Raw genomic sequence first — 21730 nt, 5'->3', positions numbered from 1 at the left:
TATGTATATGTATATGTAATACCAGCTGAAGAAATAGAAATCGAGCGATGAGGGCAGAAGATGAAAGATGTAAAAGGAAGATAAAAGATAAAAAATCAGGTGAAAAAAGTATGTCCCGCGAAGTAACGGACCAGACCAAAGAGGGGCCACAGCACAGGACTACTGATTGTTCGGTCGAGGGGTCGCAGATGCTTTAAATATCACACACACTGCAAACCAGGAACGGCCGACGAGGGACTCGGAGAACGAAAGAATTGGCCACTCACAGAACCCTCCTCTCGATTGTTTTACCCTTAGTGAGACGGTAAGTATAGTAATGTCTGTACCTGTACAGTATCAGATCAGTCGGTCAGTTGCTCGCTCGCTGGAAAGGTGGTCCCAAATTTCAGGTCGGGTGCATGGGTCCAACCGGGCGCCAAACCAGGGCAGCCAATCAGCTGAACGGACCCACCTGCTCACACCTCTTTGATGTCCTTGAGCTTTCAGCTGGGATGAGAAGGAGCAGAAGCCAAAAAAGAAGCGTGCGCTTGGTGGGGAAGATTCACACTCGGGGTATTGCGTAGACGCCACAATGCCTGTTGTATTTATATTGTATGTATACCCTCGAGGTATTGATCCGTATTACGCAAGCTATGAATAACATCTTGCATGTCTTTAGTCCAATCTGGTTGAGCCCGACCCTCGTATTGTGCGACTTTGGCGGGTGAAGGTTATTATTAATATCAGATCATCGATCAAGAGCGAATTCGTGAACTGTACTCCGTAACATTCAGCCGATGATAGATGCCGTAGCTGGGGATGGTATTGCCACATGGAGTAGCTCGATGGGATGGCAAGGGTGTCCAACTGTGGCTGGATTAACCTTAAAAGTGACCGGCCAAGGAGCCTTTTCCTTTCTGGAACCATGTCCTGTGCAGCTGTGGCGAAGTACTCGATGTTGCTTGCATCCTTGGGCAGACCTCCAGGCGGACAGACGTCAGAGTCGATTTCGCTAATGCAGCAGCATTGCATTGCCATCGGCATGTATCTTCTGGGAATGAAAAATATTAGAATCGAGCTGTGTACATTTTAGTAATTGCATATGTAATTTCACATGCTATTTTCCCGTCCAAGCTGTCTTTTTTGTATTCTATTCTGTAGCTGAATCCTATATTTTAATATTTTCTCGATTCGCAATGAAAATGACGGCGGACGCGGACTAGCTAAGCGCCAACAGGCTGGACATTCGTAAGCACCTGCGTAAGTACCATTATGTCAACTGTATGATCGAAATTGTAAACCAATATTCACGTGAACATACCTTTGATAATACAACGATGGCCACCGCATTGGTTCTTTGCTTCAGATCTAGACCTGGGAGCTAGTCGTGACCGATCGAGTGGTGTATAAGTCCTGCCTTGTAGAAAACGTATGCCCCACTATAGTAATAGCTCACTATAAACCCATATTATATGCTATGATCGTAATCACAGCCAATAGTTGTTCGTGCACGAGCCTTCATCATAAAAATACCAACATAGCCTTGAATACTATCCAGGTACCCAAATATCCTCTTCAAGATATCCACGGGTCCTCAAGACTGGAGACCCATCCTTCCGGGATTTCCAATATATTCTCAAAGCCACGGTCAGGTTCTGGGTGGTCAAATATCCATCGAAAGACCTCGTATCTGATACTCAACGGCAGCTTCCCAATTTCAATCGCAGGTCGTCGATTATTCGTCATATATATTTCCTCCAATTTGAATGGAGCTTCATCTAGAACGTTCAACTCGGAAGGAAGGCATGGGAGAGAATGTTGCGGCTCTGGTGATTTAATTGCAGTGTAGGATTGTTCAGATTGCATCGTTCGCGATGAATCAGAATCCGGGCTGGAACCTTCCTTTTGGCTGGTATTGCTTTTATCGTTATCAGCACCTTCCTCTTTATCGTTCTCCTTTTTTATATAATCGTTCGCTTCCAAATAGCGTTTATCATCCAAAACTTCTCCAATATATTCATTACTTTTTTTCCCTAAACGAAACTGGAGTTTGGGTGGTACGGTGATCCCATCATATCCTGTGCCTTCGGATACCTCGAGCAACTCGCCGACATATATCGAATCTCCTTCGTCTGATGGGAACAGTCGGAATTTATATTGCTTGTTTGCCATGGTGTACTATGCCTCGATAACGGAAGTAGTTACTTGGCTATTCTGTATTGCGGATGGAGAGGATAATTATAAGTATATGATCGATTATGACCAAAAAGATATAAGAATAGGTATGTATGTACTTACCTAGGCAATTTGAAGGGAAATGGGGGTGGAGGTTTTTGTTGATGAGGAAGATGATAGATGGTTTTAAGTTTGAGGGATACCTTGTAGATGCTCTTTGTGACGTCTGAGAACGAGACCAATATTTACCTACTTAGTAATTATAAGTCAGCATATCTCTGAGGGACAGCCCCGAGACCCGCCGATCATGGAGATGATATGCCAACATCATCCAGTCCAATCCCATGAAACCACCGACGTGACACCCAGTCACCAAGTGCTTAGGTACTTAATCGAGGTATCTTACACAGCACTAGTATGTATACTAGCATTTGCCTAGGTAGTTTATAAGATAATATTTCATTCCGTGTAGAAGTCACCCAAGGGTTTATCAAACAGTGCCAGTGCACATCATACTTGAATATGTCAACGCTGATGTAAAACACTCTCTCATTTATATATACGTATACACCTGTCTTCTTCTCTTTATTCATAAAAGAAACCCACAAACATACAGCGCTCCGTAGATAATAGCATTAATAATGTGAAAAGAAAGGAAACATAAAGAAAGGAAATGTAAAGAAGGAAAGTGAGGAGGTATTAGATAGGTGGTATTCGTATAAAAACATTAGAAATAAAAGTCGTAACGAATGGTCATACGTATTCAGGCGATACTATCAAAAAGCAATCCCAACTTTTTCTTTTAAATTTGTTCCTCCGTTCCCAGACGTGTATGCATGGGCACTTCCGTGTTCGTGTGCCTCTTTTTGTTCGTGTAAATGAATGCCCGATATAAATATAAAAAGAGTCGACTCCTTACCGTGAAAATATACCGCCGGTCTAAATGCAAAGAAAAATACCAGCCCAGAACGCCCCGCTGAAGCAAAAAGACGAGAATAACAACCGAAATCAAAAGAGGAGCTAAAAATAGAATATGTTACAGGTAAACAAAGGACTCCTCGAAAAACAATTCCAAAAAACTCAAAGGGGTATAAGTGAAGCAACGTATATGAAAGAGCAAAACAAAAAAAAAAAAGGAAGAAAAAGAAGAAGTGAAGAAAGGAGGAAAGCGAAGGACCAAAGAAAGAAAAGGACGGAGTGGTGAAGAAGAGAAAGGGTGAGCTACTCCAGTGTCGATGTACTAGAACGATAACACTCGATACTCTGACGCCGATGCTAGTCTTCGTCAACTCCGATAGTATCACGGTCCTTGTATTTCGATACAACAGAGTGGAGTTTAGGTATCAGTTCCTTGATCCGGTATGGCTTTGATACAACATCATCCTATCAAAGTATGTGTAAGCAAAGAGTTTTACCCATGATTGGGAAAATATATGGATATTAGTATTCTTACCATTCCGGCAGCAAACATCCTATCAATCTGGGCTTGTCGTGCATTCGCTGTTACCGCAACAATCGGGATATGACCGAGAATTGACCCTTCTGCTTGTAATTCACGGATTTGTTTGGAGCCTGTTCCAAGCAATATTAGCTATTTGTATAACGACCAAGTAGAGGAACTACGCCCACTTACAAGTAAGACCATCCATTACCGGCATCTCAACGTCCATGAGGATGAGCGACAACTCTAGCGCATCCTCTCGCGCACCCTTCCAGTAAACCGATTCTTTGATCATTTCCAAAGCTTCAACGCCATGGTTCGCCACGTAGGTCGTACATCCCGAGTTTTCTAAAGCCTTCCTCAGTAGCTTCTGGTTCACTAGATTATCCTCGACAATGAGAACTTTATAGTCTAGACTTGATTTCCCGTCAGAAGACTGGGAGGGCTTATGAAGCTGGGGTCTAGCAGCGTTGAAGTCCTGGTCGTTGATTGGACTCGAAACAGCAGGGGAGCTTTGGCTACTTTCCTTTCGTTTCGAGGTCCCCGTAGATCGAAGGACGGGTGCTTGCGGGATTTCAATTTCAGGTCGTGAACTTCTCCGGCTCTTGACGTAAAAAGAAAAGCAACATCCCTTTCCAGCTTCAGATTGAACACCAATTTCACCAGACTGTAAATGCACAAGCTCCTTGCAAATAAACAATCCCAACCCACTACCACCATACGAAACTTCGGTCTTCGCAGTGGCCTGGCTAAATTTCTGAAAAAGGTTTTTCTTCTCCGCCTCCGTGAGACCCTTGCCCGTGTCGAATACAGAAAATGTAAGGAAGACCGATTCGCCATCGCCCCATTCCGGACCTGTTGTAAGGTCAGCTGCCTTTCGTGTTGAGGGGAAATACACGAGCGAGTTTCTCCTGTCTTTCGACGATGGTCGTTTGACTGAACCTCCCATAGTGACAATAATTGATTTAGACGGCTCAGTTCGCAGAAACTTCAAGGCGTTGGTCAAAAGGTTAATCAAAACCTGCAATAACCTCGCAGGATCCAATTTGACCCAATCGATATTAAGGTTTCTGTAAGAATCATCAATCTTGAATGTCATTTTGGTCTCACTAGAAATGGCCTCTTGCTCAAACATTTTGAAGGCCCGCTCGACCACCGCAATCGGCTGAACATCAACAGGTGTGACGGTCAGCAAGGCAGAATCAAGCTTGCTCATCGTGAGAATATCGTCAACAACTCGCTTTTGATGGAGTGCGCAAAGTGATATTGTCTGCGCGACGTCAATACTTGACTCGATATCTTCTAGTAAGTCTTGGGACGATGCGATTTCCCTATACCGTTCAAGAGACCCGAGAACAGCGTCTGCACCCTGAAGGATAGCAGAGAGTGGATTTCGCATTTCATGACTAGCCATATCGACAAAGTTATCTTGTTGCCTCTTCAACTCTACAACTTCCTCCACCCGGCGCTTCTGTAAGTCCTCCGCAAATTTAGTTTCCGAAATGTTGGTGATCGAGCCAAAGACACCTAGTAACATGCCATCGGAATCAAGCTCCGGGCTTGCAGAAAACAATGTCCATCGGTCGACCTGTTCTCCCAAGTGGTTCGGGAGCATCCACGGAGTCTTCCACCTAAACTCCCATGTCTTCCTCTTTTTCCCTCGGATGACCTCGTTCCAATTCGCCTCGGTTCTCGCTGCGTCAGCGGGGTGAACACTTTCTAGCCAACGAGAAACGTCAAGGTTCCTTGGATGGCATGAAACCTCCGAAAACATGTCGTTGTAGTAGCTGATCTTGCCTTGGAAATCTGCGATGAAGACACCAACAGGCGCAAACTCTGCCAGACGAGTAAACTTCAACTCGGAATGCTCCGCCTCCTTGGATTTTATAGCGAGCTGGTGTGATAGCTCTACCCTGTCTAGCGCAGCCAATCTCACCGCCCTCTGGGCTCGTCGAATCTCTTCCTCGTAAAGAACAACGCTCGCTATGGATGTGGTAAGCTGTCTCGTCAAAAGTTGAATGAAAAGTCTATAATCCTCGTCGAATGGGCGTCGAGGGTTGATCCCAAGGACAAGGAAGCCAAGCGGTGTTTCGGAGCTTGGATTGATCGGACAAACAACCGTGGATGTGCACATATCTTCTGAGAAACCTTGGATATCAAGCCCTTCCATTAGATCCGCCGGCAAAGTTCCAGATTCTACATTCAAGAAAATATTCCCTTCTATCTGCAAGGCTTCCCTAAAAGCGATCGAAAATCCTTCAGCATTCGATTTGAGGTCGAGTATCGCAGGCGCTGCAGGATGGCCCTCCGGAACACCAATAGTTCCTTCTAGCGAGTATACCCGCGTGTTCGACAAACTCGATGCATATGAAGACGAAACCTCGCTATCCGTTGCGTCAGTTTTCTTACAAGAATACAGCATGGCAAACGGCGCGTCCCACGGGTTCGTCTCCAACGCCTCCAGAACATGCCCCCAGAACGACTTGACATCCCTTGCGCTCCCACATCTCTCACCAACCTCCCGCAACGTAAGCATCCTTCGTTCAGCAATTACACGTCGTGTTTTCTCGAATGCAGGATTGTGCAATCCGATCGTCGTCCCATCTTCACCAATGATGGGGCATATCGACCAAGAGAAATACGTTTCTTCCCGGAATCCATTCCGAAGAATGAACAATCGATCGTCTTCCTTGTTGGTAGGCTTGCCAGTTCGGACCGCCTCCATAAAAAACGGTTCGATAGCTTCCCAAATTTCGGACCAGCCATCCTTGTATTTTCTCCCTAGCAAAGACGGATGCTTCGCCCCGATTAAAGGAATATAGGCTTCGTTGTAGACGATCGAAAATTCGGATCCCCAGTACATCGCGGCGGGGTGTGGAGATGACAGAACCAAATTGATCATGGTACGTAAGCTTTGGGGCCAATCCTCAATTGGCCCAAAGCCAGTCGAAGTCCAATCCACAGCCCTTACCAATTCAAGGTGCGGATCTGAAACCACCTCAGGCGGAAGCCGGCTCCAGTCGAAGAATCCATAATCACTTGGTAAGTGTGGACTATACACCGTTGAAACCTCAGGATTATGATTTGTTTGGACAATATCATCGCTGACATCCATCTCTTCGGTCGGAGATTTGCTAGCTTCCTCATCTTCATGTACAAGAAATTCTTTAGCCTGAGGAGATTCCGGCGCGGGGGTGGACGAAGGGCTAATAACCATGTCCGAGTCCATATCCTTCGCAACCTGAGTATAATAGTTAGGAACGGGAATAGCCTCAAAGTACGAAGATCTAGGAACACGTTCAGCATCGCCGTCGCTTGCCCGCCCTATGCTTATGCATCCGGGCGTGGAACATGTATCTTTGAGTTGCCCCATAACGCCGATGGAAGGAGTTCCTGGATCTGTAACAAAGGGTTGCGCATCGCTTACTAGGGTTGTTGCGTCGTCTTCATCTCGAAGCGATTCTGTAATTTTTGCGACTTCCGCAGATTTTTCCCAAATATGAGGAGGGCATATCTCCCCTTTGCTTATGTGAACCCGATCAGTAGTCGTAGATGGCAAAGGGACGCCACATATAAGAACCATTCTTGAGCCATCCGAGCAGGTGAATGCATTTTGTGTCCACAGGATCCCGTCTGGACATACATACGGCCGACATTTACCATTTTTGGTACTCGTGTTTGAAAATGAACTGGATATCCAACGATGATACCGAGGATCTGTTATATTGAAGGTTGTACTATGATAACCCGATTCGACGGATGTTGTCGAGAATGCAGCATCTGGAAGGATGGAAGAAAACGCATCGTTATGATAGACTACTTCTAGCTTAAGTTCATGGATTGTAGTCGACGATAACTGAGACTCTTTTGCAGTGGTTGTCGAAGCGGTCCCTAACAAAAACGTTGGCCTGGGGTCATTGGAAATAACTTCGAGCAATTGAACACTCCGAAGATTTGTAGGCGGCGAATTCCTGATTGGCACCGCCAACGACTTGAGAAGTTGTGGGGAGACCTCGGCGGGAGGAGCTGCAGTAGGAGGGACGACATTAAGCGGTGACCTGCTTTTGATCGGAATGGAAAAGGTCTGAACACTTGGAGCAAGCACCATATCGTACACTTGGCAATTGTTTAAAGATTGTTTTTCCCACTGCTCACGGAGGGCGTCCGTGAAGAATGTTGGCCGCACGGGCGATGCACTAATTGATTGAAGCGGAGAATAGAATTCGTCTGCTCCTCCAGCCGGTGTAGAATATGATCTTCCCTTTAAGGCCGCAGGTCTAACTAGTGAACGCTGTGAAAGATTGGGCGAATGGTCGGGAGTATGAAGTGATGCCGAGGAAAGGAGTTCGGCGGCAGAAGTTGCAGATAACGAATGTGAGTGTGAATGAGAATGTGAATGGCCTTTATGAGTAGCAGGAGAGGGGGGGTTAGGAACAGGAGAAGGAGGAGCGAGGAAGTGGATCTCTGGAAGGTCGTAGTCAAGACGTCTCCTTCGCTTGTGCAAGTGATGGTCGTGATGGTCGTGATGATGATGATTTCCGCGGTCGTAGCTATGACTGTGACTTTGGCTATTATTGTTAATATTATTATTATTGTTGTAATCGTGAATATTATTGCAACTATTACTATGGTGATGGCTAGAGGAGGGGGTCGAGGTTGATGAGCTGTTGCTCAGAGAGTGACGGTGGAAGCCGTTGGGGCTGGCATTATCAGCATCGCGGTTCGGATTCAAGAGTGACGGTGACAACAGTCTAGCATGTATACCACTATTGGCAGTGATAGTTTTGGTGGTTGGAGGTTTTGCATGCGGAATATGGACTGGAGTCGAGGCACGAAAGAGACTGGGTGGAGACCGAGATGCTGGTGTTGGAGCGGAGGAGGAGGGACAGTGTGTGTGACCATGTTGCCTTGGGAAACCTAAATTTTGGCTCGGGACAATAGCAGCAACAGGCCCTACACCCCTTCCCCCATAGCAGGAGGATACCACAGTCGGGCCAGAGAGTAACATGCCATCATCATCGACCGATGCGTGCAAAATTGCTGGAATCGGCCGGCGTGGTTGTTGGGCTAGACCAAAGCGACGACGGGTTGTTTGATCACGCAGAAGTTTCCGATCTCTGGCCCGCCGCTGTCGCAGCCTTTCCCTGTCGGCTACATTTGCATTTGCATTTGCATTTGCAGTTGCATTTGAATTTAGATTTGCATTCAAATTTGCATTTAAGTTCCAACTAGTGCTGCCGCTAGCAATGGGTCTGGGTCTGGGTCCGGTACTGGTACTGGCGTTAGTAATAGCACTCGTAGTATTAACTCTCCTTCGAAGTCGAGTTCGGGCTCGCCCATGTCGGTGGACTCCGGCTGAGTCGATACAGCATCCAGGCACCGACGAGGAGGAGTTTAAAGACGACGATGAAGATGACGATGACGATGTGTATCCCGAAGAGAGCCCGTCCGAAGTATCATCGTACTCTTCCTCTGTTATTCCCTGTTTGATCCCGCCGTAGTGGTTGTTTGTGTTTGCATTTGTGTTTGCGTGTGAATTTGCAGCTTCCTCCTCCCATTGGTCGTCATTCTTGTTGTATTCAGCCGAGGTGAAAGAAACAACGCTGAGCTTTCTTGTCCGGTTGATCGTAGCAGCAGCGACAGCGGCACCATCATCGCCATCATCATGAAATTCGTCGCATATCGGAATAACCTCAGATGGAGTTGGGGTTGATGTTAAGTTTGATGTTTCAGCTAGATGGGCGATGATGTTGGTTGTTGGATCGTTGCTGCTCTTCCTGGAACTGACAGCACTAGAGCTGCTGTACGACAGCTGTCTGTTGCGCAGGCCCTGACCAGGCTCTGCCATATTTACCTACTGGCCACTTGATCCGATCTTTTCTATCGATAGCAGGTCCCGACAGATAAGAGAAAAGAGAAAGTAAGTAAAAAGGGGACCCTGCAGATGACAAAAGTATGCAAACAAAAGAAGAATACTAGATCCTTGAATTGAAAAGATACAAAAGATAAAGAGATTTTTGTTTTAAAAAAAAAAAAAAAAGACAGCTAGACGATAGATGGAAAGAGAAGCTATAGGAGAGTGGTCGTATAGAATAACGCCCACGAAAGGAAATCCAAGCACAATGACGACTGACTTCCTGCACCTGTCAAAAAAATGTATAATTTAATTTGAAAAAGAGAGCTAAATCCCGATTAGAATTCGAAACAGAGAGAAGAAACTATAGTCTACCGCCATTATTTCCCCTTCTCCTTCGAAAGATCCGAAAGGCCCCACGGTGAATTAATCGAATTGAAGGGTTTTCGGTGAGCCAGTCGAGCGTGCTTGCATGTGGACATGGAACATGGGGATAGCCATGCGCAGGCAATCAAGCATTTCGAGCATCTTTGGCTGGATTCGGTCATACCACTTGACGGTCCAGACCGTTATCGACTCCGGTCTTCAGGGCCGTTCAGGGTCTGAGGAATGCTTCGGGCATGTCTTTCCTCCCCTAGCCTGCTCCACGTAGCCGGATCCAGAACTGCCTGGTCTCGGCATTTTTTTTATTTTTTTTTATCGTTTTTCCCACCCGTCCTGCTCGGCTTTGGGAAACCGAGCTAGATCTTGGAAACTTAGAAATATCGGTTCTCAATGGTTCTATCGAAAGCCCCATTTTTCCATTCTTTCATCATCCAAGCCTGTGATTGGTAGGAATATTGGCTCCGATTGATTGATTGCACCCTGTTGTTCGCGTGCTGTGCGACTGTTAGATTAGCTAACAGGTTAGTCAAGTTAGTGGAACTGCTCGCTTCATCATCTTCATAATTAATGGCGAAAAAAAATAAAAGTAAAATAAGATAAAAAGTAAAATGAAAAAAAGCACAATACGATAGCAAAACAAGAGGCCCCGGAGGGGAATGCAAATTATAATATTAGAAATTAAAATGCAAGAAATTATGCGACGCTAAAGAACGGGTCCCGAAAGACTAGCATCTAGAACAAAATATCGATATATAATGACATCATAGAAGCATGTAAGTACAGACGCCGTGGCTCGCCTCGAAGACTTCAGTAGCGAAGCCAATGCAAGGGAGACTGGAAAGGGGAAAAAGAAATTTTTAAAATGGAAGGGAGCAAAGTTATGTGTTAGCTTGTCCTTGAAGCTCCATAGCTTCAGGCCGCGAAGGAAGCTCTTGAGCCTCTACGCTTGGCGGCTTGTACTGGTGCATTTGATATCCATTAAAACCTCTAGATATTGTATATGGAACTCCATCGAATTGGCGATTACCCTGCTGTGGGTTGAATTGTGCCGCAGGAGGCAGAGGAGGCAATCTCAGCCCATCATAGCGACATGCCCTCTGGTTGAAAACCAACCAGCCGATACCAACCCCTATCAGCAGGGCTAGAATAGCCCCGACGACAATGCCAGCTATTGCTCCACCGTTCAACGGGGGAGTTTCCGACGAGCCACTATTTAGTTCAGATGTGGCGGTCGAAATGTCTGAGCTCGTAATGCCAGGGTCTATCGAGGTCTGAGTGCTCAGGGTCGAGGCAGGTGCGGTCGTGGTTGTCGACCTGGCGCTACCGCTGACCAGCCTGGTAGTCCCAAATACCACCTCCGGGATCAATTCCGGTCGAATCTCACATCTGACCAATTCTCGGGTATGGTTGAAATTTGTCGCGCATCCCGTGAACTCTAAAAGTAGAAGATACGTGGAGTAGAAAGTAAGATTATGCAGAGCAAATATAATAAAAATCTTATCTGAATCCGGGACCAGAAAAAGTCTGTGATTCTAGATTTTTCCGTCCGAAGGGGGGAAAGTGTGGAGTACGGACCTGGACAACATGCATCGGGATTGCATTGGACACTATTGGTGGCTCCGCAGGTGCTGGCGAGGTCGGCGAAGCATGATTGGTGCTCGGTGCAACAGAAGCCGTATCCAAAGATGGAGACGCATTTGGGACGGGTCTCGTTGGGGATGATGCCTTAAGCTTGGGTGAAGAATTCCCGTCAACATGTATACTTCTTAACCTATGCAACCAACCACACAGGCTCATGCGAAGGGGATTGAATATAAAAAAATACAAATACAAATACAATTAATATATATAAAATAGGCTCAAGCTTCAAGTAGGTATGGATGGTAATTAAATAAATAACGCACAGCAGAGGGTGTTACTGATGGAGTTCGGCTGGCATGTTTCGGAGTATCTGCCCGGGAAGGCCTGATTGCAAACATCGGAAGAATTGTTGCTCTGGCGTTTTAGCAGCAGAGCCTGCTGGAGAGTCGGATGTTTATTGACATCGAAGGCATCAATGGCAATACGACCAGTGTGCTTTGTAATTATAAGAGCAAAGGTAGTCGGTGTGAATATTAATTGCAATTGCAAGGTTAAGCTTAAGGCCAAGAGGAAGGGTGCCGACAACAGGCGCATAGTTCCGTGCCAACAGCTATATACTCGTAGGTAAGTATATATATGTAATATGATATAACTGATTGATCCCAGGATGAAACTGTCCAGAGTCGTGCCGTTCGTTGTGTAATTATACGATTTAGGAATAACTCGTAGTACTAACTCGAAGCCGTAAAATTTGAATGTGACACGTTATAATTAACGATACCGATGTGAGGTCGTCTGTGATACTTATAGATGTGGCCACAGATATATACTTAAGTACTTATATATTTCAGAGGCAATGCAATACAATGAATAAGAATTCAAGCATTGCAACCAGCCCGTTTCAAAAGGTAGTTGACCGTGTTATAACTGATATGCGGGATTCCTTCGAATATAAAAAACTGTTACTCCAACTCGACGTTTGTGCTTCGCTGTCCATGTTGATTGTTGTAATTGAGAGGTACTACTAGTATACTAACTGAAGCTGGTTCTACAGACATTTACATAGCACATGTAGTATACCTATATAGTAGGTAATTAAAACAATATAATATAATATAATATAATCCATATAATATGTGCATTAGCCTCTCTCTTTCTCTCTTTCTTTCTTTCTTTCTTTCTTTCGATCTCATCCCCTATTCCATTGATTACTTACTTACTTACTTACTGCTTGAGTACCTCTCACTTGTGTTCAAACGGAATCCCGGGTAATTTGATTACGTCTATATAAGGAAAATTAAAATATATAAGGCATCTTCCTCACATTCTGTATTGTAATCGCCCTGGAGGTTTCGAACGTTTCACATCCATAGCATTTTTATATACATCGATCGCTGCAGATAAAGTATAAGTAAGTAAGGTATAGCTATAGAAGGGTTCCCCACATTTCGGTCCTGTCCTGTTTGAATCTCGTACATGTACGGGACTATGTATGGCAGCCCAGCCCAGCCCAGCCAGCTAACACTATAGTACTAGTACTAGTACTAGCGACAAACCTTACGGAGGACCTTGTTCGTACTAAGTTAACGTTAGAATCCACACTTAAGTCTCACCGGTGTAAGCAACACCACCACCACCACCACAGAAGCGATGATTCGCACCTTCACCCAGTCTCGCTCCCGTCAACTCTACCTCCTCCTCATCCTCCTCGTATTCGTCTTCTACTCTCTCCCGTCCTCTCCGACTGCTAAATTAAAATCAGTCGACCTTTCGTCAAAACGAGCGTATCCGCCACGTGATATCGTTGTTGCAGCTTTGAAACACGACGACGTCTCCTGGATCGACAAGTTTTTAGCGGAATGGCAGCCACGAGTCTATATTACCGATGCAGCGCTGTATTTCGACAAAACGAGCTTGACCGTACCGAGGAACAAGGGTCGTGAAGCGAATGTTTATCTGACCTATATTATCGACAATTATGACAAGTTACCCGATTATATGGTCTTCATTCACAGTCTCCGGTATCAATGGCATAATGAAGATCCAATGTACGGTTCGTCTCTTCTCTCTTTCTCTCTCTCTCTCTCTCTCTTCCTCTCTTTCACATACGCCTCCAATTCACTAAATTTCCCTGTTTCCGACCGTGTGTTAACTGGAAATTCAATTCGTAGATGGCGTTCCTGTACTTCGTAAGCTTCGATTATCCTACGTTGACAAGGCTGGCTTCGTTCCTCTTCGCTGCACGTGGACCTTGGGTTGTCCCTCCGAACTCAGACCTACAAATCCATTCGCAACCCGAATTGACGACCGTTCGCATACCGAAGAAGCATATGCTGAAGCATTTCGACAATTGTTCCCCAACATGACAATACCGGACGTCGTGGGTACCACCTGTGGCGGACAATTTGCATTAGCAAAATGGAAGATCTTAGAGCGTCCGTTGGAGGATTATGTGCGGTATAGACAGTGGCTCATGGATACCCCATTGCCAGATGCCATCAGTGGGAGGATCTTCGAGTATTCATGGCATAGTATGTCTTCCAGTCCCTTACACAGACATGCAGTAGCAACAACCTTCGACGAACTCCTCCTTTTTTTTCCCTTCACTTTTTTTTTGCTAATTCGTTTTTTTGCAGTTATGTTTGGAAAGTCATATGTCAACTGTCCATCTGCCAAAGAATGCTTCTGCAATACCTTCGGACTATGCGACCTGGAGTGTAATTCGGAGGGTGAATGTGAAAAGAGGTACATATTACCTTTGTATGCGGTAATGCCACCTGGATGGCCCCAGTACGGCCCTGGGACTGACGGGTGGCCGGAAGTAGGATGGGCGGATGGGAAGAAGAAGAAGAAGTAACCATTTATTGGGTTTGATTTTTGGTATTTGACCTGTCTTGATTTGCGGTAGTTATTTGCAATATTTGGGGTCCGGCGTTTCCTATCCGTTCGGGTTGTTTGCTTGACACATACTCGTTCTAATAGCTAATGAAGTCTCATGAAGGATCAGAAAAATGTATATATATAGTTCATATTCGATTGGCCATAAGCAGTGCGCTACCTAATGATATGGGTCCCTCTCTCTATGCATGCATATCCAATTCCGTGAAAACACCGCGTAGATGCAACATTGGCAACGCAAAGACCAGAGTTAAGGTGGTTTGAGATAGTATTCTTTCTTGAATTTTATTTATGGATACAGCCGTGGTTACAAGCAGTGATATCTAGTGCTCTCAATTTGCTTTCTCACAATCCTCTTTGGTCCTGGTTCCCATTCCTACAATCTTCCAAGTCTCGGAGTTGTGAGACCTAACCGCCCAATCGATTTCAAGGTATAACCCGGAACTTGATGCTAGCTCAATTGCCCAATGAGTCCTATATTCCGAGGCATGTCGTAGATATGAGACTACCTACAACCGAATGCGTAGTTGAGCCTAGCCGATATGTATTTCGTGCACAGTATAACTGATTTAGTCTATCGATACTATTCATTAGGTCATTTCCTAATTTTTGACATTGTCTTCAGGTTAGTGGTTTGGATCCTGAATCACTTTAACTGCGAATGAGATAGTTTTGTTTCAATCTGAACATCAAAAACCCCTAATTTCGAAGTCCTAAATCTTTATGGCGTGGTTTAGTGACACCAGACTCAAAGATATACACTGAGTCGAGGACGTCCGCCGTAAAGTATCTGGTGGTAGTATAATTTAAAAAAAATGGACTCGAATATCTCTTGTCCTAAATCGCTAGTCCGACTGGGATTAGAATATTCATGCCTCCCTTTACGACGTCTGGGAAAGAGACTAGGATATCCCACAGTATTTCGAAGAGCGATTGATGAGGCTCCTTAGTTGAGGCTCAAAAGGATCTCGAAAATGTGATATAGCAAGTGCTTTCGAACTTGTTAGAATTTGGGATCGCTCGAGAAGGCTTTTGTTTTATATATCCTGTTCTGATAAAGGCGCAACGCTAGAACCGTCTACGCATCAGCTCTAGGAGAGTAGCTGCAGGAGTCTACGGTCGATCAAAGGAAGGCATTTAAATTGATGAAAGCATTGGCGTGTGAGCTCTCGGTCGCGAGGCGGACGTACAGGGTGCATATTGCCATAGATGGACCGCGTGTCAATACCATGATACTATATACTGTGGATCGACCACGTGGGCGCAGATAGATCAGAATCCGTAATTTCTGGCGAGCCGTTTCTATTTGACAAGCCTGAGAGAAAAGAGAAATCAAAAGATCCCGGCGAAAAATTTATGAGTGAGCTATAGCTAGCCCTTTTTTTGAATTCTTGTGAGAAGGAGCAATTTTTTGAGTAGATTGCGGCTCTGCGCGGCTCTTTTTCTCTTTATCAAACGATTAGGCTGTAAAGTTTGCGGTTGTGGTTGCATTGAATCTGGTGATACAGACAAGGCTGAAGGGTTTCGTACTCAAGAGCTCCCCAACCTAAACCCATACACAGTAATTTAGGATTCGGGAAGGGAAAAGGGTACTTACCTTGTTCTCGTACTTGTGTAGCAAAGCGAAACCTGTATACTGCTATCGACAAGGACAGAATTACGTCGATTCGAACGTATTTGTAGTGAGGCTGTTTGACCGAACCGCCGAATTTAATTTAATGTAATTGCCACAGGCTTTACTCCCTATTTGGAGATCGTTCGCCTGAGTATTCCCGTTTGCCTTTGGAGCTACCTCTTGCTTTCGTCGATGATCTACTCAGAACACGGGGGCAGTCGGGATCGCATTGGATTCTCTCTCATGACATGGCCTCAGCTTTATTATCATGGAATATTAGTAGAGATCGGCTGGCGGAAGTTCGAAGGATTAAAATCAAAACAGGGCCGGCGTGTAAGCTGCACTTATATTGGAGGCTGAAAGTGCAAAGTATAGTGCAGGCAGGTGCAGGCAGGTGCAGTCGTCTGACCAGTTATCGTCGTAAGGCCTAAGCTTCTCGAACTCGACTAAAATAAACTAGCCGGGATGTCTGTGAGTACATATCTGGGCAGTGGCAACCCTGGAAATTTGGACCCTGCACAGTACATGTAGATGAGTACCAAGCTTGTACAAACGGTTATAACATGGCCATGGAAATATAGGTACGTACCTGTGCTAGGGAAGTAGCCTAGTAGGTGGTTCTTGGGGGGTTGAAAGAAAGGAAGAAAGAAAGAAAGAAAGAGGACTCGATTGAATTCAAGATACCTTATAAAAGGTTAATCCTCTTGCCCGGCCGCCCTTCCGTTTCTTCTCTTCCTCCTCCTCTTTCTTCTTTCTCTCTCCTCCATAACCCCCCTCTTCAATCAATCAATCAATCTATCCATCTATCCATCTATATATATATTCATCTACCTATCAATTTAATTCGGTATCTCTATCCAGACCCCCTATTGACATCGACGTCGATATAGGTAAGAAAAGTCAAAATCACGTACCATCTCGATATCCATCTCGAGCTTCGAGTCTCCCTTAACTTCCTGATCGAGCTCTCATCTCAAGTTTGGATGTAAGGGTCCACTTGTGTTAGCGAGAGAGCCTCAATTGCCCATTGCAGCATTGCATCGCATCGCATCCCCTTAACCTTATCACGATATCACCATCTTCATTCCTTCCAAACCAAATCACCATGGAGGAGCAACAAGAATCTCCTATATCTGGAGTAAAACCCACTGTTACATCTTCAAGAACCGTTCCTCCTGGGCAGAGCCTCATTGCAGAGCGACGTAGAGTAAGTTCTTGCTCGTCATCCTTTCACTCTAGCTGCTGCTGCTACTGCATTTTGCTGACCTGCCAAAACAGAGCAAACCCGATATTGTTCTGCGATCCGAAGTTCCTAGAATCAGTTCCGGACCAGCTGAAATTACCACACCTGTATCTGCTACCTTTCGACCGAGAAGCGATTCACTCATAAGCATTGAACATCCCATTCTAGAGCTTCCTATCGAGGAGTCTCTGTTATCGCCCGAGACCAAAGATCCTCATCCCGACTCCTTAGGCCCAACACATGATGAGGTCGGAAATAGACCCATTGAAGCTCCCCTCACCAAAACTCCGACGATTGAGCTTCCTTCCCTAATATCTACCATTCCAGTGAAGCCTTTGCCCGAAATAGTAAACGAGCCACAGGCGACCATCTCTGCGGCCGATAAGGAAACGTGGGATCGGACACTACCACGTGTGATTCGTGGTATTGTCTCTATCAGGGCTACAACCGTTCGGCCGTTCGATACCGAAACTGCTGGTGATTACACCGCAACTGGCTTTGTAATTGATGCCAAGCGTGGTCTCATTCTTTCGAATCGACATGTAGTCTCACCAGCGCCGATCACGGCTGTTGGTATCTTCTTCAACTACGAGGAAGTCAAACTAGCGCCAATCTATCGAGACCCGGTACATGATTTTGGTAAGCAAATACAGCCATACAATAATTCTTGGTCACATTCCATGATTTTGTCAAACTAAACGATTTATAGGAATTTTCCGTTATGATCCGGCAGACCTGAAGCATATTACCGCAACTGAGATTCCTCTGAGACCCGATTTAGCCCGCGTCGGCCTCGATATCAAAGTCGTTGGTAACGATGCTGGCGAGAAATTGTCTATCCTGGGTTCTACCCTGGCTAGGCTGGACCGACCCGCCCCAGTATACGGTTCTGACATGTATAATGATTTTAATACGTTCTACTTTCAGGCCGCTAGTGGTACCAGTGGAGGCAGTAGCGGTTCTCCTGTTTTGAACGTACAAGGTGAAGCTATTGCTCTCAATGCTGGAGGCAGTCGATCGTCTCAATCTAGCTTCTATCTCCCATTGGATCGTGTTGTCAGAGCTGTCGACTTGATCAAACAAGGGAAACATGTTCCTCGAGGAACTTTGCAGACCGAGTTTTTCCATCAGAGCTATGACGAGTTGAAAAGGCTTGGCATGTCTGATGAAAACATGATGGCCTGCCGTCAAAGAAATTCTGAGGCTACAGGGCTCCTTACAGTCCGTATGGTATTGAAAGGTGGCCCGGCCGCTAGTCCCCAGCCAACAAATGCTGCAAATAATACGGAAGAAGATCCTAATATTCCCATCAAAGGCCTCGAACCTAGTGATATCCTTCTCACATGTAATGGGAAATATATTACCAATTTTATCGGGCTCTGGGAGATTATAGACGACTCAGTTGACAAGGAAATCACCTTAGAAGTCTACCGTGCGAAAGTTCTTCGAAAGTGTACTCTGAAGGTACAAGACTTGCATAGCATCACTCCTGACCGTTTCCTCCACTTTGGAGGCGCCATCTTCCATGACGCTTCTTACCAGGAGTGTCGTTGGTATAACGAGGCAATTGGAAACGGAACTTTCTGCGCATCTTCGGGCTTCATGATGTGGAACTCCTATTCTCGTGACTTCCTTGTCACAAAGGTTGATGGTAAACCTACACCAAATCTCGAAGTGTTCATGCAAGTCATCAAAGAAATCCCGGATTACAAGCGGATACAGTGTATGACAAGGGGTCTTGGTAAATCCGATGATCAATTGTTAATGGTCGACATGGACTGGCACTTTTACCCCTCCAGCTTGTTTGTCCGAGATGATGATAATGGTGTCTGGAGAAGAGAGGATATCTCGCCTCCGGCAGCTGTCGAAGATGTGAAGGCTCTTGCACCCCCACCTAGAGATGGTGAAACGGATTCTGCTATTGATGTTGAATCCGTTCCTTCATCGCCGCAGACTCCTGAGACGGAGGCTCCAACCACGGCCCCCCAGGAACTTAGTCCGCAAGTAGAAAGCGCGGATGAAGATGCAGACGAAGAAGAAGAAGAAGAAGAAGAAGACACACCTCTTGATGTCGCTATTGAAGAACTTAGGTGCTCAATGGCCTACGTTAGGTGTTTCCTCCCGCACACCATTTACGGCCATACTAGCAACCAAAGCTACAGTGGCGTTGGCCTCATTCTAGCCGTGGATCCTATTCCGCTCGTATTTTTCGACCGTACTTGTATTCCTACCGACATGGTGGACATTCGCCTGACTATAGCCAACAAAAACATTGCCGGCCGTATCGTCTACATGGGCGACTTCGTCCTCCTCACATTTGATAAGGCGCTTCTTCCAGAGGGTAGCAAGATTCTCATTCCAGAATGGGATCCCAAGCCCCTCAAGGTTCGCGAGTCGGTCAAGATCTTCGGCTTGACTTCGGATCAATTGCTCAGTACGAAGGAAACTACGATCAGCTCTATTGGTACGAATTCGAACACCTGGGCATGCAATCCACCTCGCCATAGATTGATAAACACGGAAAACATCTCAATTGCTGAAGGAGCTTCCTGCTGGGGTGGAGTAATTGTTCGCATGGAGCAATTGAAGAGCGTAAAAAAGGGAGAAAACGTCAAGGTTGCTGCATGGATGATGACTGTATCGTCGCAATCGAGCGGAACTGATTCATACTGGACTCAGGGTATCGATTTGCATCGTTACGTCCTCCCCATCGTTAGAGAGATTGAAGAAAAGAAGTTGGCAAGGTATGATCACTCGACCTGGGATTTGGGCTTCGAGTTTTCGGACGCGGCTTTGCCGACAGTCTCCGCTATGGGATTGTCACAGAAGAGATTCAATGACTTCGTCAAACAGGCCAAGAAGATAAGGGGTGTTGCTAGGCCCTTGATTGTTGAGACGAGGATGCAACCACCAAAGACGACGCTTACAGAGGAAGAAGAAGCAAAGGGCCTGAAGGTTGGTGATATTTTGCTAGAGATTGATGGAAAACCGATCTATAAGGTTGCTCAACTTACGGAATTTAACTTCGAAGGACGGGAGACAGCTTCTGTTTTGGTCTTAAGGAATAGCCAAGAACTTTTGTTGAACGTTCCAATTGTGAAAAGTTGGCCAAATACTGGCGATCGAGTGATTCAGATCTTTGGGGCAATCGTGCACGCTTCACATGCTGCTGCGATCGAGCAAGTCGCCAAGACAGCTAGAAACGTCCCATTGGACTCTGAAGGTTTATATATCTCTGGCGTAAGCTATGGGTATGTCTTAAACCCCTTTGATTTTCTTTCCTTCGGAAAATTTTACTGATAAATTGCATTCTAGATCCCCTGCTCTTGACAAAATGCGGCCGACTTTCTGGATTTTGTCTATTGATGATCACCCAGTTTCTACCATCGACGACGTCCTTCAACTTGCACGAGAGAGAAAGTGGGCGCAGGGCGAGTATGTTCGCATCAAGCAAGTTAATAGGGTGGGAATTACCAGTATCGCGTCGGTCAAGGTCGATGATCGTTTCTGGCCACTATACCAATGGAGGATGAGCCACGAGACTGGAAAGTGGAAGATGACAAAAGAAACCGGTTTACAATATAACAGTGAGCTTTCTGACAACGGAATGAAACGGTTCAAGGACAAGGCTGTTCCATCTCCTTCTGCTTCGTCGGGGACCGTTTAGATTGCCTAAACCATCGTGTGGGGGAGCAACGAGCTACCGTTGACAAGGAAGGCGGTCATAATCGCCTATGGCCAAAGGAAATTTGACGATTTACGAATGATGGAAATTCTGCAGCTAGACGATATAGAGGAATAAATGTTAGTTTCTCCTGCGATGTGAAAGCGGTGAGGAAGTTAGAGGTGTATTGGTTTGTTGCTCCTCCTTTTTATCCCTGTTATTTTTTGTCTACGAAATTGCTTTCGCCTTGTGCTTTTGGGGTGTGTCCCTTTTGAGAATTACTACAAAATTGGGGATGGTCAAACTGGGGGTGTATCTTCGTTTTTTTTTTGAAATTGCTTTCTTGTGAGCGTTCACCAGCGATTTTCTATATGTCTGGGAAATGGGTGGTGTGCGTTTGGTGTGCTGACTTACCTAGACTTACCTCTTTTGCTTACTGGGACGGATCTAGGGAGAAGAAGAAAATCATCTCAACTCATGATCAGATCTCGACTCTTTGTTCTGCGCCTTTTCTGTTATCTTTTTTTTTATATTGCGCTCTATGGTGTGAGTATTTTATTGTCTGAAGCGGGAGGCTTAAAGTGGAGGGGTGTGTGGCCCATTCAATATTGATTGAGTGATACACACACTGTAATTTTCTGTATTTTTAGACACAAACTGTTTATATTTTCCAACGATGCGCTGCTCGACGTCTTAGAGCCTTCATGATTCATGAATATAGGAAAGGATAAAAGAAAGACAGAAAGGAGAAAAATGATTGAAATTCACAAAAAAAAACATATGCTGTGGTATTCGAATGCCCACTGCCTGCCTGCATCTCAATAACATCTGTTCTCGTTCGTTCCAGATACCACGCTATTTCGAAGATATAATATACATAAAAAAACAAATTACCG

General features: G+C 45.4%; 5 protein-coding genes across 5 annotated transcripts; 2 read left to right on the top strand and 3 right to left on the bottom strand.

Annotated features, from left to right (window-relative positions):
- Window positions 1–1554: 1554 nt before the first annotated feature.
- On the bottom strand, window positions 1555–2151 carry AOL_s00004g601 (uncharacterized protein; the record flags this gene model as incomplete). Its single annotated transcript, XM_011119250.1, has 1 exon — window positions 1555–2151. One exon carries the CDS (start codon window positions 2149–2151, stop codon window positions 1555–1557), a length of 597 nt encoding a protein of 198 aa, XP_011117552.1.
- A 1278-nt stretch (window positions 2152–3429) lies between these two features.
- On the bottom strand, window positions 3430–9443 carry AOL_s00004g600 (uncharacterized protein; the record flags this gene model as incomplete). The annotated part of the gene is made up of 3 exons (XM_011119249.1): window positions 3430–3537; window positions 3608–3726; window positions 3788–9443. 3 exons carry the CDS (start codon window positions 9441–9443, stop codon window positions 3430–3432), a joined length of 5883 nt encoding a protein of 1960 aa, XP_011117551.1.
- A 1268-nt stretch (window positions 9444–10711) lies between these two features.
- AOL_s00004g599 (uncharacterized protein) lies at window positions 10712–12008 on the bottom strand (the record flags this gene model as incomplete). Its single annotated transcript, XM_011119248.1, has 3 exons — window positions 10712–11268; window positions 11405–11604; window positions 11734–12008. The coding sequence occupies 3 exons, from the start codon at window positions 12006–12008 to the stop codon at window positions 10712–10714; spliced, it is 1032 nt and encodes a 343-aa protein (XP_011117550.1).
- A 1056-nt stretch (window positions 12009–13064) lies between these two features.
- AOL_s00004g598 (uncharacterized protein) lies at window positions 13065–14271 on the top strand (the record flags this gene model as incomplete). The annotated part of the gene is made up of 3 exons (XM_011119247.1): window positions 13065–13467; window positions 13586–13945; window positions 14051–14271. 3 exons carry the CDS (start codon window positions 13065–13067, stop codon window positions 14269–14271), a joined length of 984 nt encoding a protein of 327 aa, XP_011117549.1.
- A 2761-nt stretch (window positions 14272–17032) lies between these two features.
- Window positions 17033–20837, top strand: AOL_s00004g597 (uncharacterized protein; the record flags this gene model as incomplete). The annotated part of the gene is made up of 4 exons (XM_011119246.1): window positions 17033–17134; window positions 17206–17809; window positions 17880–20421; window positions 20486–20837. 4 exons carry the CDS (start codon window positions 17033–17035, stop codon window positions 20835–20837), a joined length of 3600 nt encoding a protein of 1199 aa, XP_011117548.1.
- Between the last annotated feature and the right edge of the window lie 893 nt (window positions 20838–21730).

This window comes from Orbilia oligospora (genome assembly GCF_000225545.1).
Source record: "Orbilia oligospora ATCC 24927 unplaced genomic scaffold scaffold00004, whole genome shotgun sequence".
NCBI lineage: Eukaryota > Fungi > Ascomycota > Orbiliomycetes > Orbiliales > Orbiliaceae > Orbilia > Orbilia oligospora.
Note: the sequence above shows the minus strand (reverse complement) of the source record. Positions and strands in the feature narration are given on the sequence as shown.